The following is a 16,770-nucleotide window of genomic DNA, read 5'->3' as shown; positions in this document are numbered from 1 at the left end:
ACAAGATAATCCGTGTGAACTAGGTAGATCAAGATAATCTGTGTGTATTAGGTAGATCAAAATAATATGTGTATTAGGGAGATTAAGATAATCTGTGTACTAGGGAGATCAAGATAATCTGGTTACTATGGAGATCAAGATAATCTGTGTGTATTAGGTAGATCAAGATAATCTTTGTATTAGGGAGATCAGGTTAATCTGGTTACTAGGGAGATCAGGATAATCTGGTTACTAGGGAGATCAAGATAATCTGTGTATTAGGGAGATCAAGATAATCTGTGTATTAAGGAGATCAAGATAATCTGTGTATTAGGGAGATCAAGATAATCTTTGTATTAGGGAGATCAAGATAATCTGTGTATTAGGGAGATCAAGATAATCTTTGTATTAGGGAGATCAAGATACTCTGTGTATAAGGGAGATCAAGATAATCTTTGTATTAGGGAGATCAAGATAATCTGTGTATTAGGGAGATCAAGATAATCTGTGTATTAGGGAGATCAAGATAATCTGTGTATTAGGGAGATCAGGTTAATCTGGTTACTAGGGAGATCAGGATAATCTGGTTACTAGGGAGATCAAGATAATCTGTGTATTAGGGAGATCAAGATAATCTTTGTATTAGGGAGATCAAGATAATCTGTGTGTATTAGGGAGATCAAGATAATCTGTGTGTATTAGGGAGATCAAGATAATCTGGTTACTATGGAGATCAAGATAATCTTTGTATTAAGGAGATCAAGATAATCTGTGTGTATTAGGGAGATCAAGATAATCTGGTTACTAGGGAGATCAAGATAATCTGTGTATTAGGGAGATCAAGATAATCTGTGTATTAAGGAGATCAAGATAATCTTTGTATTAAGGAGATCAAGATAATCTTTGTATTAGGGAGATCAAGATAATCTGTGTATTAGGGAAATCAAGATAATCTTTGTATTAAGGAGATCAAGATAATCTTTGTATTAGGGAAATCAAGATAATCTTTGTATTAAGGAGATCAAGATAATCTTTGTATTAGGGAGATCAAGATAATCTTTGTATTAAGGAGATCAAGATAATCTTTGTATTAAGGAGATCAAGATAATCTTTGTATTAGGGAGATCAAGATAATCTTTGTATTAAAGAGATCAAGATAATCTTTGTATTAGGGAGATCAAGATAATCTTTGTATTAAGGAGATCAAGATAATCTTTGTATTAAGGAGATCAAGATAATCTTTGTATTAGGGAGATTAGAATAATCTGTAATCTAAGGGGCAATTAAGATAATCTGTGTACTAGGGGAATCAAAATGTTTTCTGATCAAGATCTAATTAATTTGTATTACAATGACATATATCAACACTACTGTGAAAGGGAGAGGATCACCATCACCATTGTATTTGGCTATGAGATCTCCAATTCTGTCACTTTTGTCACTAAATATGATTCTTTGATTTCTGTTAATTTTTTTTTTTTTTTATCAATTTTTTTTTTTTTTTTTTTTTTATCAAAGTAAGATTAGTTGAGCACTTTCTAATTTACATTTGTATTTTTGAAAGTAAAATACTGACAATAATTTACTAGATTGTCTATTTACCCTTAAATGGTAAGTTAGTACACAAGGTTTAGATCTCCGCGTTATAATGATATTTTAGAACAATCAAACAAAATAGTTTTAGTACTTCAGAGTTAGATCAGTAATATTAGAATCCAAAGCCCTTTATTAATTGATTAATCTACTGTATTTAGGTTTAGGAAGGACTTAGAAGAAAACGTACCTGTGTAGGGCTCTCTATCGAAGGATCTGGACAATGGCTGCAGAACGTTTGCTTTGTATTTGGTAACTGTGGAAGATAATTGAAGTAGACTGGCTTCTTTTTTGACATTCACAATTTAGAAAAAAAAAATCCTAATGATATAAGAATTGTTTATTATAATTTCAAGCTAATTAATTAGATTTCTTTTATCTTAACTGGTATTTTGTGTCAAATAAAATCAAATGTTGAAGTGAATATTTTTGTCAAGAGCATTGTTTGAATTAAAGCATGTTTAGGTACCAGGTAGGGATTCTCGGAAAATATCCTAGTTTTAATACTGAAAGCAATATCTAACTTTGAAAAATATTCCCTTTACACATTCCCCAACCAACAAGTAGCATCTTTCATGCTAATTGTTTCAAAATATGTTAAATTTAGCAATAAAACCATTCAGATATTCTATTCTACTTGAAATGTATACGTTATCGCGTAAATAGGTCATTGGGGAGGGGGTGGGGGGATGGGAGTCTGACTTGATCAGACTTATTTAATAATCTTCAAGGCAACAGTCATATTTGGAAAGTAGTAGATTTTTTCTGGTCATATTCAAAACTTTTCTGAGAATGAAAAATGTTAGTTATATCCCAAAAAGGCCACAACATGTATACTAAAAAAACTCAGTTAAACATGATGACAGTAGTTTTTAAACAAATATCACGACAATGACTAAATCCGTAGTCAATAGCATTGTAAGACTGATGTAGAAATATAGATGTATGTATAATGTAGAGACACATAGAAATCTAAACCCTACCACAGCTGCCAGACTGTCAATGCATACTGTAATAAGTCTGGTAATAAGTCCACACGTGTCTTACAGGTAATAAGTCTGCCCGTGTCTGGTAATAAGTCCACACATGTCTTACAGGTAATAAACCCACCCGTGTCTGGTAATAAGTCCACACATGTCTTACAGGTAATAAACCCACCCGTGTCTGGTAATAAGTCCACACATGTCTGGTAATAAGCCCACTCATGTCTGGTAATTAGTCCATCCATGTCTGGTAATAAGTCCACCCATGTCTGGTAATAAGTCCACCCATGTCTAGTAATAAACCCACCAATGTCTGGTAATAAACCCACCCGTGTCTGGTAATAAGCCCATCCATGTCTGGTAACAAACCCACCAATGTCTGGTAATAAACCCACCAATGTCTGGTAATAAACCCACACATGTCTGGTAATAAGTCCACCCATGTCTGGTAATAAGTCCATCCATGTCTGGTAATAAGTCTACCATGTCTGGTGATAAGTCCATCCATGTCTGGTAATAAGCCTGCAAATGTCTGGTAATAAGTCCACCCATGTTTGGTAATAAGTCCACCCATGTCTGGTGATAAGTCCATCCATGTCTGGTAATAAGCCCGCCCATGTTTGGTAATAAGTCTACCATGTCTGGTGATAAGTCCATCCATGTTTGGTAATAAGCCTGCAAATGTCTGGTAATAAGCCCACCCATGTCCATCACGGTTTAGTAAGAATTCTTACAAATGTTATTTCTTGTCCTGCAATAAGCAAACCCACAACATTGAATCAAAATTATCGGCAACATTGGTTTATAACAGGATAAATACAGTTGACAAATTGTAACATTTCATATGTACATAAAAGAAAAGGTTTCTGTTATGTGAGATTTTCAAGATTCCTGCCACATAGAAAAGGGAATAAATCTCAATCATTTCATCCCTTGTTTCACCAATGCAATTTCTTTTACAACTTTTTCAATTGAAAAGAGGAAAACCCCACCATCTTTGTCTTTTCGATGATCTGTGACGTCCTTGTGTCTGGTAGGACAGTGGGTGATAGATATATCATGACGTCCTTGTGTCTGGTAGGACAGTGGGTCATAGATATTATACCATGACGTCCTTGTGTCTGGTAGGACAGTGGGTGATAGATATAATATCATGACGTCCTTGTGTCTGGTAGGACAGTGGGCGATAGATATAATATCATGACGTCCTTGTGTCTGGTAGGACAGTGGGTGATAGATATAATATCATGACTTCCTTGTGTCTGGTAGGACAGTGGGTGATAGATATAACACAATGACGTCCTTGTGTCTGTTAGGACAGTGGGTGATAGATATAATATCATGACGTCCTTGTGTCTGTTAGGACAGTGGGTGATAGATATTATATCATGACGTCCTTGTGTCTGGTAGGATAGTGGGTGATAGATATAATATCATGATGTCCTTGTGTCTGGTAGGACAGTGGGTGATAGATATAATACCATGACGTCCTTGTGTCTGGTAGGACATTGGATGATAGATATAATACCATGACGTCCTTGTGTCTGGTAGGACAGTGGGTGATAGTTATAATATCATGACGTCCTTGTGTCTGGTAGGACAGTGGGTGATAGATATAATATCATGACGTCCTTGTGTCTGGTAGGACAGTGGGTGATAGATATAATATCATGACGTCCTTGTGTCTGTTAGGACAGTGGGTAATATATATAATATCATGACATCCTTGTGTCTGGTAGGACAGTGGGTGATAGATATAATATCATGACATCCTTGCACCTGGTAGGACAGTGGGTGATAGATATTATATCATGACATCCTTGTGTCTGGTAGGACAGTGGGTAATATATATAATATCATGACGTCCCTGTGTCTGGTAGGACAGTGGGTGATAGATATATCATGACATCCTTGTGTCTGGTAGGACAGTGGGTGATAGATATAATATCATGACGTCCTTGTGTCTGGTAGGACAGTGGGTGATAGATATAATATCATGACGTCCTTGCGTCTGTTAGGACAGTGGGTGATAGATATAATATCATGACGTCCTTGTGTCTGGTAGGACAGTGGGTGATAGATATAATATCATGACGTCCTTGTGTCTGTTAGGACAGTGGGTGATAGATATGATATCATGACGTCCTTGTGTCTGGTAGGACAGTGGGTGATAGATATAATATCATGACGCCTTGTGTCTGGTAGGACAGTGGGTGATAGATATAAAATCATGACGTCCTTGTGTCTGGTAGGACAGTGGGTGATAGATATAACACAATGACGTCCTTGTGTCTGGTAGGACAGTGAGTGATAGATATAATATCATGACGTCCCTGTGTCTGTTAGGACAGTGGGTGATAGATATCATATCATGACGTCCTTGTGTCTGTTAGGACAGTGGGTGATAGATATAATACCATGACGTCCTTGTGTCTGGTAGGACAGTGGGTGATAGATATAATATCATGACGTCCTTGTGTCTGGTAGGACAGTGTGTGATAGATATAATACCATGACGTCCCTGTGTCTGGTAGGACAGTGGGTGATAGATATATCATGACGTCCTTGTGTCTGGTAGGACAGTGGGTGATAGATATATCATGACGTCCCTGTATCTGGTAGGACAGTGGGTGATAGATATATCATGACGTCCTTGTGTCTGGTAGGACAGTGGGTGATAGATATAATATCATGACGTCCTTGTGTCTTGTAGGACAGTGGGTGATAGATATAATATCATGACGTCCTTGTGTCTGGTAGGACAGTGGGTGATAGATATAATACCATGAAGTCCCTGTGTCTGGTAGGACAGTGGGTGATAGATATAATATCATGACGTCCTTGTGTCTGGTAGGACAGTGGCTGATAGATATAATATCATGACGCCCTTGTGTCTGGTAGGACAGTGGGTGATAGATATAACACAATGACGTCCTTGTGTCTGGTAGGACAGTGGGTGATAGATATCATATCATGACGTCCCTGTGTCTGGTAGGACATTGGGTGATAGATATAATATCATGACGTCCTTGTGTCTGTTAGGACAGTGGGTGATAGATATAATATCATGACGTCCTTGTGTCTGGTAGGACAGTGGGTGATATATATAATATCATGACGTCCTTGTGTCTGGTAGGACAGTGGGTGATAGATATAATATCATGACGTCCTTGTGTCTGGTAGGACAGTGTGTGATAGATATAATATCATGACGTCCCTGTGTCTGTTAGGACAGTGGGTGATAGATATAATATCATGACGTCCCTGTGTCTGTTAGGACAGTGTGTGATAGATATAATATCATGACGTCCCTCTGTCTGTTAGGACAGTGGGTGATAGATATAATATCATGACGTCCCTGTGTCTGTTAGGACAGTGGGTGATAGATATAATATCATGACATCCTTGTGTCTGGTAGGACAGTGGGTGATAGATATAATATCATGACACGTCCTTGTGTCTGGTAGGACAGTGGGTGATAGATATAATATCATGACGTCCTTGTGTCTGGTAGGACAGTGGGTGATATATATAATACCATGACGTCCTTGTGTCTGGTAGGACAGTGGGTGATAGATATAATATCATGACATCCTTGTGTCTGGTAGGACAGTGGGTGATATATATAATATCATGACGTCCTTGTGTCTGGTAGGACAGTGGGTGATAGATATAATATCATGACGTCCTTGTGTCTGGTAGGACAGTGGGTGATAGATATAATATCATGACGTCCTTGTGTCTGGTAGGACAGTGGGTGATAGATATAATATCATGACGTCCTTGTGTCTGGTAGGACAGTGGTTAATATATATAATATCATGACGTCCTTGTGTCTGGTAGGACAGTGGGTGATAGATATAATATCATGACGTCCTTGTGTCTGGTAGGACAGTGGGTGATAGATATAATATCATGACGTCCTTGTGTCTGGTAGGACAGTGGGTGATAGATATAATATCATGACGTCCTTGTGTCTGGTAGGACAGTGGGTGATAGATATAATACCATGACGTCCCTGTATCTGGTAGGACAGTGGGTGATAGATATAATACCATGACGTCCCTGTATCTGGTAGGACAGTTGGTGATAGTTATCATGATGACTTCACATTGTACAGCAGTCTGCACATCCTTAGAATACCAACTGGGCTCCAATTCAAGTACAGGTATTTACATATTTAATATATTGTATGAAAAGAGCCACTAATATTAGACATCCTGTTAAAAACTAGTGCCTGTCTGTTCTAGTTTTGGGTAGACATTGTGTATCCTGGAATTATTTTATCTGGAGACAGCAAGCGTAACCAAAGCCTTCTCATTAATATTGATTATTCAATCAATAAAATTTATTTGAAATGAAAATAGTTTTATCTGATTTTACAGGAGACTGGTTAAAGGTCTGAAACATCTATGTTATCCATGTATAATGCTTAAAAACCTTTGAAAATAATTCCTGCTAAATTAAAAACAACATTAGCCTGAAAATGTTAACCTCATTTTGTTTTATGGTTGTTATATATGAACCTGACTAAAAAAAAACAACAAAAACTTTTAACAATATGAAATATATTTTAGATATTTTGGCGAGAAATATAGACTGAAAATGCAACTTTTAATGGCCTAAAATTATAATTATCACCTTAAAGATCTTAATGGCCATCTGTTTATTATAGCAACCAGGAAGTACAATATAACCAATCACTGACGATGTAACAAGACCGACAGCCAATCATAATCAATGAAACAAACCTAAAATTTAAATTAATTGATTTCTTCTTTGATTATTTAAAAATAATATATTATTACAAAATTAGAATTTAAATTGAATGATTTCTTCTTTGATAATTTACAAATAAAATCTTATTATCTCTGGGAAGGTTTAGGGACCAATTTCCAGTTACCAACTGTGACGATGTTTTGGAATGCCTGGTTACCTGTGTTATAATGTTTTGGAATGCCTGGTTACCTGTTATAATGTTTGGGGTATCCTGGTTACCTGTGATAAAGTTTGAGGTATCCTGGTTACCTGTGATAAAGTTTGGGGTATCCTACTTACCTGTGATAAAGTTTGGGGTATCCTGGTTACCTGTGATAAAGTTTGGGAATCCTAGTTACCTGTGATAAAGTTTGGGGTATCCTGGTTACCTGTGATAATGTTTGGGGTATCCTAGTTACCTGTGATAATGTTTGGGGTATCCTAGTTACCTGTGATAATGTTTGGGGTATCCTAGTTACCTGTTATAATGTTTTGGAATGCCTGGTTACCTGTTATAAAGTTTGGGGTATCCTAGTTACCTGTGATAATGTTTGGGGTATCCTGGTTACCTGTGATAATGTTAGGGAATCCTGGTTACCTGTGATAAAGTTTGGGGTATCCTGGTTACCTGTGATAATGTTTGGGGTATCCTGGTTACCTGTGATAATGTTTGGGAATGCCTGGTTACCTGTGATAATGTTTGGGGTATCCTGGTTACCTGTGATAATGTTTGGGGTATCCTGGTTACCTGTGATAATGTTTGGGGTATCCTGGTTACCTGTGATAATGTTTGGGAATGCCTGGTTACCTGTGATAATGTTTGGGGTATCCTGGTTACCTGTGATAATGTTTGGGGTATCCTGGTTACCTGTGAGAAGTTTTGTGTATTCCTGGTTACCTATGAGGATATTTGGTAATTTTTATTTAATAGGTCAAAATATCTTACCTGATCACACATCTTACAAGGGTATGTTTTGCCAGACTTGATGGGTGGTTTGACCGGTTGAGGGATGACCAGGGGTGTGTTGGTGGGCGTCGACGGGTTACTGACACTGCCTGTGCTGCTTCTGTAACTGCCTGTGCTTCCTGTGCTACCATGGCGATACCCACCAGGCTCATGATTATTCATGTTCTCGGGATTGATGTTGCCTGTAAGATCAAAACAATGACTGTTATTACAGGTATAATGTCTGTTATTACAGGTATAATGTCTGATATTACAGGTATAATGTCTGTTATTACAGGTATAATGACTGTTATTACAGGTATAATGTCTGTTATTACAGGTATAATGTCTGTTATTACAGGTACAATGACTGTTATTACAGGTATAATGTCTGTTATTACAGGTATAATGTCTGTTATTACAGGTATAATGTCTGTTATTACAGGTACAATGTCTGTTATTACAGGTACAATGACTGTTATTACAGGTACAATGTCTGTTATTACAGGTATAAAGTATGTTATTACAGGTACAATGACTGTTATTACAGGTATAATGTCTGTTATTACAGGTACAATGTCTGTTATCACAGGTATAATGACTGATATTACAGGTATAATGACTGTTATTACAGGTATAATGTCTGTTATTACAGGTATAATGTCTGTTATTACAGGTACAATGTCTGTTATTACAGGTACAATGTCTGTTATTACAGGTATTATGTCTGTTATTACAGGTATAATGACTGTCATTACAGGTACAATGTCTGTTATTACAGGTATTATGTCTGTGAGACCTGCCTTAGTCATCACCCGAAATAAAGACTCCCTCTCATACGAGACGGTGTTTTTCCCTCCCAAGTTCTGAACCTGTATTAAGAGAACACCTGTCATATGTGACATTTTGATTACCTCCCTTGGAAGGTTTTAGGGTTAGGGCTATGATAGGTTTGCTGTATTTAGATGTCAATGTCCCTGAAACTGAACAAGTCCTAATTTTCCTTTGATTTGTAAGCTTTGGTAGATTTTTCAGAACTACCTGTTACTCCTAGGCCTTGTTTAATATTTTCATACAACTTAGATCAGATTTCACTTATCAAACAATTGTTCAAACTTAACTAAGTATACTTAAAAAGGGAATTATGAACAAATCAAATCAACTGGTACTTGGCTCAAGTAGGTCAAAATTGAAATGTGTATCTACCCTAAATATATATGATACAACTATAACACTTGAAAGGGATTCTTGATGCTTAATTTGTTCATCATTACACTCTTATAAAACATGTCACCCTAAAATCTCATCATTTCATCAGAATAACAGATTTTATATATCTTAAATAAGTTTGATATCAAACTGAAAACACAATATTTCTTTGCACTTTTGATAAGGTGACGAGCAATTAAATAATACTTTACCCAGATTTGAATGTTCGTGAATGTTTGATTGACTCCAAAACCATTCAGGCATGAGTGAGAGAGATTGGCTGATTATTAAAATTGATATCCAAGTAAACGGCATTGGCATGATTCTAGTTTTGACTTGTTATACAAACTAGAGCATGTAATTATGTGTGACATGACTTAAGTTACAAGTGTTATCTGTAACGAGCTGCCAACGGTTATATAAATGGCACCATACATAATGTAACCTCAAGAAATGTAACAGCTTAGAAAGCTCTCGCCGTTTGATTTCTGTAATGTTAATGTATATATACATGATATGACTGACAATTATGAAGGACATCCACACATTTACTTCCACACATATTCTGTAACCAGCTGGGTGGATCAGAGGATTGATTTTCAAATGAATTTCTCCTTCAAACAGAAGTTACATTAATGCATACAGGCCCTGCCGATAAGGAGTCAAGAATGGGACGTCAAGTCTTGAAAACAACCCCATAATAATGCATCCCCTTCAGGACCTTCAAACAAACCCCCCATCAAAAAAAAAAATAATAAAAAAAATAAAAAATTGTATATATATATATATTCATATAAATAAGATAAATAAGAATGATGAAGACTTACACCAATGAAGGTCACTGAAGTGTACCAGTCGTCTCAACCATAGCCAATGTCTACTACTGACAGACAAATCCATTGATAATCTCATATAGAGAATTCTCTCAACTCCGTATTACAAGGATGGAGAAACTTTGTTCAACTGTCATCTACTCCAGCTTTATAACATATTGTATACAGATTCAAAAGATGTAAGGCAATCTTAATATTTTCTAATCATTATTCAGAAATAAGACACCAGATCATCTTGCAGTGTGTTGTTTTATTTAAAACCTTTTTTCAAAACAGAAATGTCAAATAATAATTAAAGATACAATGCAAATATATTTTTGGTATTTGAGACAGTATTTCTCAGTGTTTTAAACGAATAATTATAATTCTATAAATATTACCATTAAAAGTTTAAATTTCATTTTCGAGACAGTGATTATCAGTAACTGACAAACATGTTTTCTTGAACGTATTCAGATCAGGTAAGTTTCATTTAAAAACCACCTTCCTTCATCAACAAAACAGATGGTCAGGTAATAGTATTGATTTTAGATAATATCTTCAAATAAAATGACTGTAATATTATTGAAGACATAAAATTACACCCCTATCTTACCAGCTGAAGTATCAAATTAAGAGAATTATAATAGTAGTAGCAAAAATTAACATTACTGTTTCAGCAGCTGCTGTTAAAGGAGAGTTAGACATGTACATGTATTTGCATTAAATTTTCCAATCTGCTCAGATCTACAAACATCTTAATGACCTTCAAAACAGGTCACACAGATCTAAGAACATCTTAATGACCTTCAAAACAGGTCACACAGATCTACAAACATCTTAATGACCTTCAAAACAGGTCACACAGTTCTACAAACATCTTAATGACCTTCAAACCAGGTCACACAGATCTACAAACATCTTAATGACCTTCAAAACAGGTCACACGGGTCTACAAACATCTTCATGACCTTCAAACCAGGTCACACAGATATACAAACATCTTAATGACCTTCGAAACAGGTCACACAGATCTACAAACATCTTAATGACCTTCAAACCAGGTCACACAGATCTACAAACATCTTAATGACCTTCAAAACAGTTCACACAGATCTATAAACATCTTAATGACCTTCAAAACAGGTCACACAGATCTACAAACATCTTAATGACCTTCAAAACAGGTCACACAGTTCTACAAACATCTTAATGACCTTCAAAACAGGTAACACAGATCTACAAACATCTTAATGACCTTCAAAACAGGTCACACATATCTACAAACATCTTAATGACCTTCAAAACAGTTCACACAGATCTACAAACATCTTAATGACCTTCAAAACAGGTCACACAGATCTACAAACATCTTAATGACCTTCAAAACAGGTCACACAGATCTACAAACATCTTAATGACCTTCCAACCAGGTCACACAACAAACGGACAAAATATTTTTCAAACCTTGATCACTCAATTTTAATTTTTTTAAAGAAGTTTAATGTTGGTGAAAGTTTCCTGTACACATCAATGATAATCTAATAAATTGATACATCACAGCAATAAAGCCATCTCAAAGCAGTTCACTAATTATAATCTGTAATTTTTGGGCCTTTAGCAACCTGCCAATGTTGTTTTCAACCCCCTGGGGGACATATGCAGTCGGAGCTGCCATTCCTGCGCTAACAGCTTACATACTACATTTCTTGTACTGTCCACTAACACATACTCATTTACAGCCGAGTCATCTGGAACAAAACATTTAAGTATCTTGTTCAAGGATACAATACAGAATCCTTGCTGGGACTTGAACTAATGACCTCTCAGTAACGTAACCAGTATCCTACCAGTAAACTACATGTACCCCTAATTCCATGTATACAAGACATGCTATTACTCTCAGTTTTTTTGTGGCATATCTTTAGTAACTCCTACCATGTATTTATGATATTCCGTCATTAGATTATTAAAATTCAAGCTTTGTTAAAAAGTTGATCTTCTTAAGTCAACAAAACAGATGTCGGAATTTTGATAATATCTAGCAGATCTAATATCATATGTCCAACTCTGCATTAAGGAGGCCTATTTTAATATCACATCATTAACATTATTGTATAACGTTACCAAAAATTAATATTGATTGAATATATAAATGTCTACTTCCACAGCTGGTATTTAAAACATATATACATACTAATAACCCGACTGTATTATTGATGGTCAAATATGACCTTGACCTTTCCATCTTGACCTTCAAACACTACTAGAGATCTTGGTAACCCCAGACTTTCTTATAATCCTTATAGGTTCCAATGATATTTTCACTTTTTTTTTTTTTTTTTTAAATTTTTATCTTTACTATCTGTTGTTTTGATATTTTATGCCAGTATTGAATTAAATATTTATTAACAACTTCTTAAAATTAATATTACTGTGATTTTAATCAAAATGGTGACATTCAGTAGTATAATGAACTCGTACAGACATATTCTACTAACATACTAGTTGTTTTGTGTCAATTAAATCATGCAGTCACAGATATTGGATTGTGACTTTTGAGTGGTAATTTTAGATACAATCCATGGATAATTAATCCACTTGTACCAGTTCATATTCATAAAGGAAACAACTTAATTTTATTTGCCTTAAAATGACCCTTTTCTGCTTCCAAAACATACCAACTCTTGCGTAAAATTGGATCAATATCCGTCTAACCCCCTGAAGGTCAATTTTCCTCATCGCCCATTCCAAATTATCTTAATATAACAATATACCCGATGTTTCCACCCAACTCACAGATTAGACACAAATAATATCTCCCCTTGGAGTTTAATGACCAGGCTTTCATTGTAATGACAATCTCCTGTGAAGCCAGACAGACAACTACCAGACTAATGTGTCAAGTAACCCAGACAAATTGATAATTGTCCACTAATTCATGTGTTCTGTATTCTGATTGGTTGAGCATTGAGTAGTGCAGCAGTAAAAATAATGCAATAATTTCATTGGATAAAACTGACTCCACCTCTCAATGTTCACTAATTAGCTTTCAAATCTCAAATTAAGATTTCAACCTTATTCTGTTTTCATTTCAACACCAACAGAGTATAAATACATTTCAATTGAAAAATCAGTATTTCTTAAAATAAAGTCTATATATGAAATAAATGTAACGTTGAAGATGAAAAGTGAAAGAGACAAAATTAACAAAAATCAGCAATCTTTTGGGAGTTTATAGCATTTACATCAATTTAACACTAAGTTAACCACATTTAGAAGTTAGAACTGTAAGCCTTTAGTCTGTAACTAATATCAACCATCCTAACACCAATACAAACAAGAAATATCTTTAAAAAAGATAAACAGCATAGTTTTAATGCTGGTGGTTATAATGTAAAACTGTTGGTGAAATAAATCAACAAACTAATGCGTTTCAGCACGGATAATAAAATTATATCAGTTTCAATCATTTTTGATGATAATAAGACTGCATTTGAATCAGGAATATAATTTAATCAATGTGTCATTTGAAAAGCTTACATTCAGCTTACATTAAATCTTAACTTTGTTTCGTTTTTAACTGCATATCTGTATTTTGCATTTACCGCTACATTGACCAATCACATACTTCATCTTGACCAGTAACGCCACCTGTCGCGTCATATCCGGGACCAAAAGAATATTATACGCCTATGCCAAAAAATCTGATAAGGTGGCGAATAACCAGCAAATGCTGGTGATATACATGTATAAGATATTTTTACTCCTGTGCTGAAAGACATAGAGCTAAATTTAATATATGCATATAGTCATTAACAAACACAAACTTTTTCAAGAACTTTCAAGTTATATTAATACAAGAAATTTTTACATTCATGGTGACTTAGATGTATTTTGTGTCTCACTTCTGTGATTTTAGAGCAGTTTTGAAAATTATTTGCCAAATCAATCCTTATTGAGATTCAGGATTTTATTATTTCCACACCATGACTACTGACAATAAAATCCTCCTGTAAGGAAGTGGCTACAGGAATCCGACAAATATCGGCAGAATTAATACACCTTTATGAGTCAGTAGTAGGTAATTAGCTTTCTTAATAGCTATAACACCGAATTTGTTCCTACTAAAATTATATGTTGCTTCTTAACTCTGGGCAAAAGATTCTTAAAGAATTAAAAGGATTTCATTTCTGATCATTATCATTTTGAAAATGGAAGATTCTGTTAGAAACTTTCAACATTTAAGGACAAATTGTGTTATGACAGAGATTATTAATTATAGATGTTGATCAGCTAACCAGGGTGAAACCGACCTGGTTCAGGCTACAGCCGACATCAGCTTAAAATACACACCGAGTATGCATATAGGTATATATGTTACATGTGTACTGAATCATCGAGACAGGTAGAGATGGTGACAAATCAATATGTCTACACTGAGATGATCCCTACCCTGTATACAGTTAGCAACTCCGGTACACAAACAACAGTGTCACCAGCATTTATCGTCTACCAAACATGCAGATATGATTATCTAAATCTCTTTAACTGCTGTCAGCAAATCAGAGTTACTTCCCCTGTGTAAGACTGGCAGCATAAAAATCAGGAATAAGTTCCGCTTTATCAAAGAGTAGGAGCTAGCACGGAAAAAAGTCTAGAGTTAAATCGTCTCAAGAATGCAGATTAACTTCCCCTTGGTAAAGTGCAAGAGTTTGTCTTGGTAAAGTATAAGACTGCAATATAAAAATCCAGAGTTAGTTCCCCTTTTTAAATGAAGACTAACTGCCAGTATAAAAAATCCAGAGTTAGTTCCTTTGGAAAATTAGACTAGCAGTATGAAAATTCTGAGTTAGTTCCCCTTTGTAAATGAAGACTAGCTGCCAGTATAAAAAATCCAGAGTTAGTTCCCCTTGGTAAATGAAGACTAGCTGCCAGTATAAAAAATCCAGAGTTAATTCCCCTTGGTAAATTAAGACTGGCAGTATAAAAATCCAGAGTTAGTTCCCCTTTGTAAATGAAGACTAGCTGCCAGTATAAAATTCCAGAGTTAGTTCCTTTGGAAAATTAGACTAGCAGTATGAAAATTCTGAGTTAGTTCCCCTTGGTAAATTAGGATGTGCAGTATAAAAATCCAGAGTTACTACCCCTAGGAAAATTATTACTGGCAGCATAAAAAATCAGAGTAACTTCCCCTTGGTAAAAATCCAGAGTTAGTTCCCCTTGGTAAATAAGGACTAGCAGTTGATTTTTTTTCTCTAAATATAGTAATCTTCGAAGTGATATTTTTAGCTGGTTGACACTTTGAAAGATTATTAGAGACTAGAAACAACATAGTATCTGGAATGACTTTAATGTAAACCTGTCAACAATGGCCTATCACGTAGTCATCAGTTTTGAAAACCCACCTGTTACGTAAGTTCATACGTAAGTGAACATTAATTATGGTTAACCACTTGTCAAATAAAAAATAAGACCCCCTATAGTTTTGCTTTTTAAAAGTCATTATTGATCATCATCAACAATTTTAACTGCCTTGATAGACCGCAATGTTATCCGAGACAGCATTTCTTATGAACTACAGCAAAACTCACTTAAATCAAATACATCGGACCATGCAGTCAAATGTTTTGTTTGGTCCCAATTTTTTCTCTTTAATTCTTATTTTAGTTAATTAAACACCGATGTTTCGAACACTGTTAAATAGAATACTGTGGTTGCGTCAAACATATTTTGTGGTCTCTCCCATCTTCATTATACCAATTTGTTTTTAGTCAAACACTTTACACAGTGGTCCCAGGTAAAGATTCCTGGCTTTGTATCATTGTTTACAGACATCACTGTAATAGTGTGTGGCTAATGATCGATCATTAATCCCTTTGTTTAAATAATGAGTTACCAAACATTGAATAAAATCATATTTCAAGCTGTAAATACTGCAGTGTTTTTGTTTATCAGAAGGAATAGCAAGCAATAACGTAATTACCTTGCAGTACAAAAACTCAAGTCACATGTAAAATCCAGTTGAAGTTAATTTTTTTATTTAAACGACTGAGAATACAGCTTAAATTATCAATTTTTTTTTGAAAAACTTCATGACCAGTCATTCTTTAGTGACCTTGTATCCCTATATCTATCAATATGTATTTACTATATCCTAGGTTTGAATGGCCCTTTGTCAGTGAACATTATAAAACAGGTCTTTTCAATCCTTGGGATATAACTGTGAGTAGAATGTCTGCATTATTTTATTCTCTGGGATTCACTATCTACATGTTTATTATTTCGTGTATGACTACGAGTGTGTATTCACTATCTACACATTTATTATTTCGTGTATGACTACGAGTGTGTATTCACTAACTACACGTTTATTATTTCGTGTATGACTACGAGTGTGTATTCACTAACTACACGTTTATTATTCCATGTATGACTTCGAGTGTGTATTCACTATCTACACGTTTATTATTTCGGGTTTGACTACGAG

At 35.2% G+C, this 16,770-nt stretch overlaps 1 protein-coding gene across 4 annotated transcripts in view; it reads right to left on the bottom strand.

Annotated features, from left to right (window-relative positions):
- LOC117314663 (zinc finger protein 793-like) overlaps positions 1–16,770 on the bottom strand; it is a 306,489-nt gene that overhangs the window by 26,005 nt on the left and 263,714 nt on the right. For all 4 annotated transcript variants that reach the window (XR_004529560.1, XM_033868744.1, XM_033868745.1 and 1 more), the window contains one exon: positions 8,260–8,462. Coding sequence is in view for 3 of the 4 variants with exons in the window: in XM_033868744.1 (XP_033724635.1) it covers positions 8,260–8,462 (203 nt within the window). In the remaining variant the exon portion in view is untranslated. The remainder of the gene's footprint in view (positions 1–8,259; positions 8,463–16,770) is intronic.

The sequence above is a fragment of the Pecten maximus genome, chromosome 16 (genome assembly GCF_902652985.1).
Source record: "Pecten maximus chromosome 16, xPecMax1.1, whole genome shotgun sequence".
NCBI lineage: Eukaryota > Metazoa > Mollusca > Bivalvia > Pectinida > Pectinidae > Pecten > Pecten maximus.
This window is presented reverse-complemented; position numbering and strand designations above follow the sequence as displayed.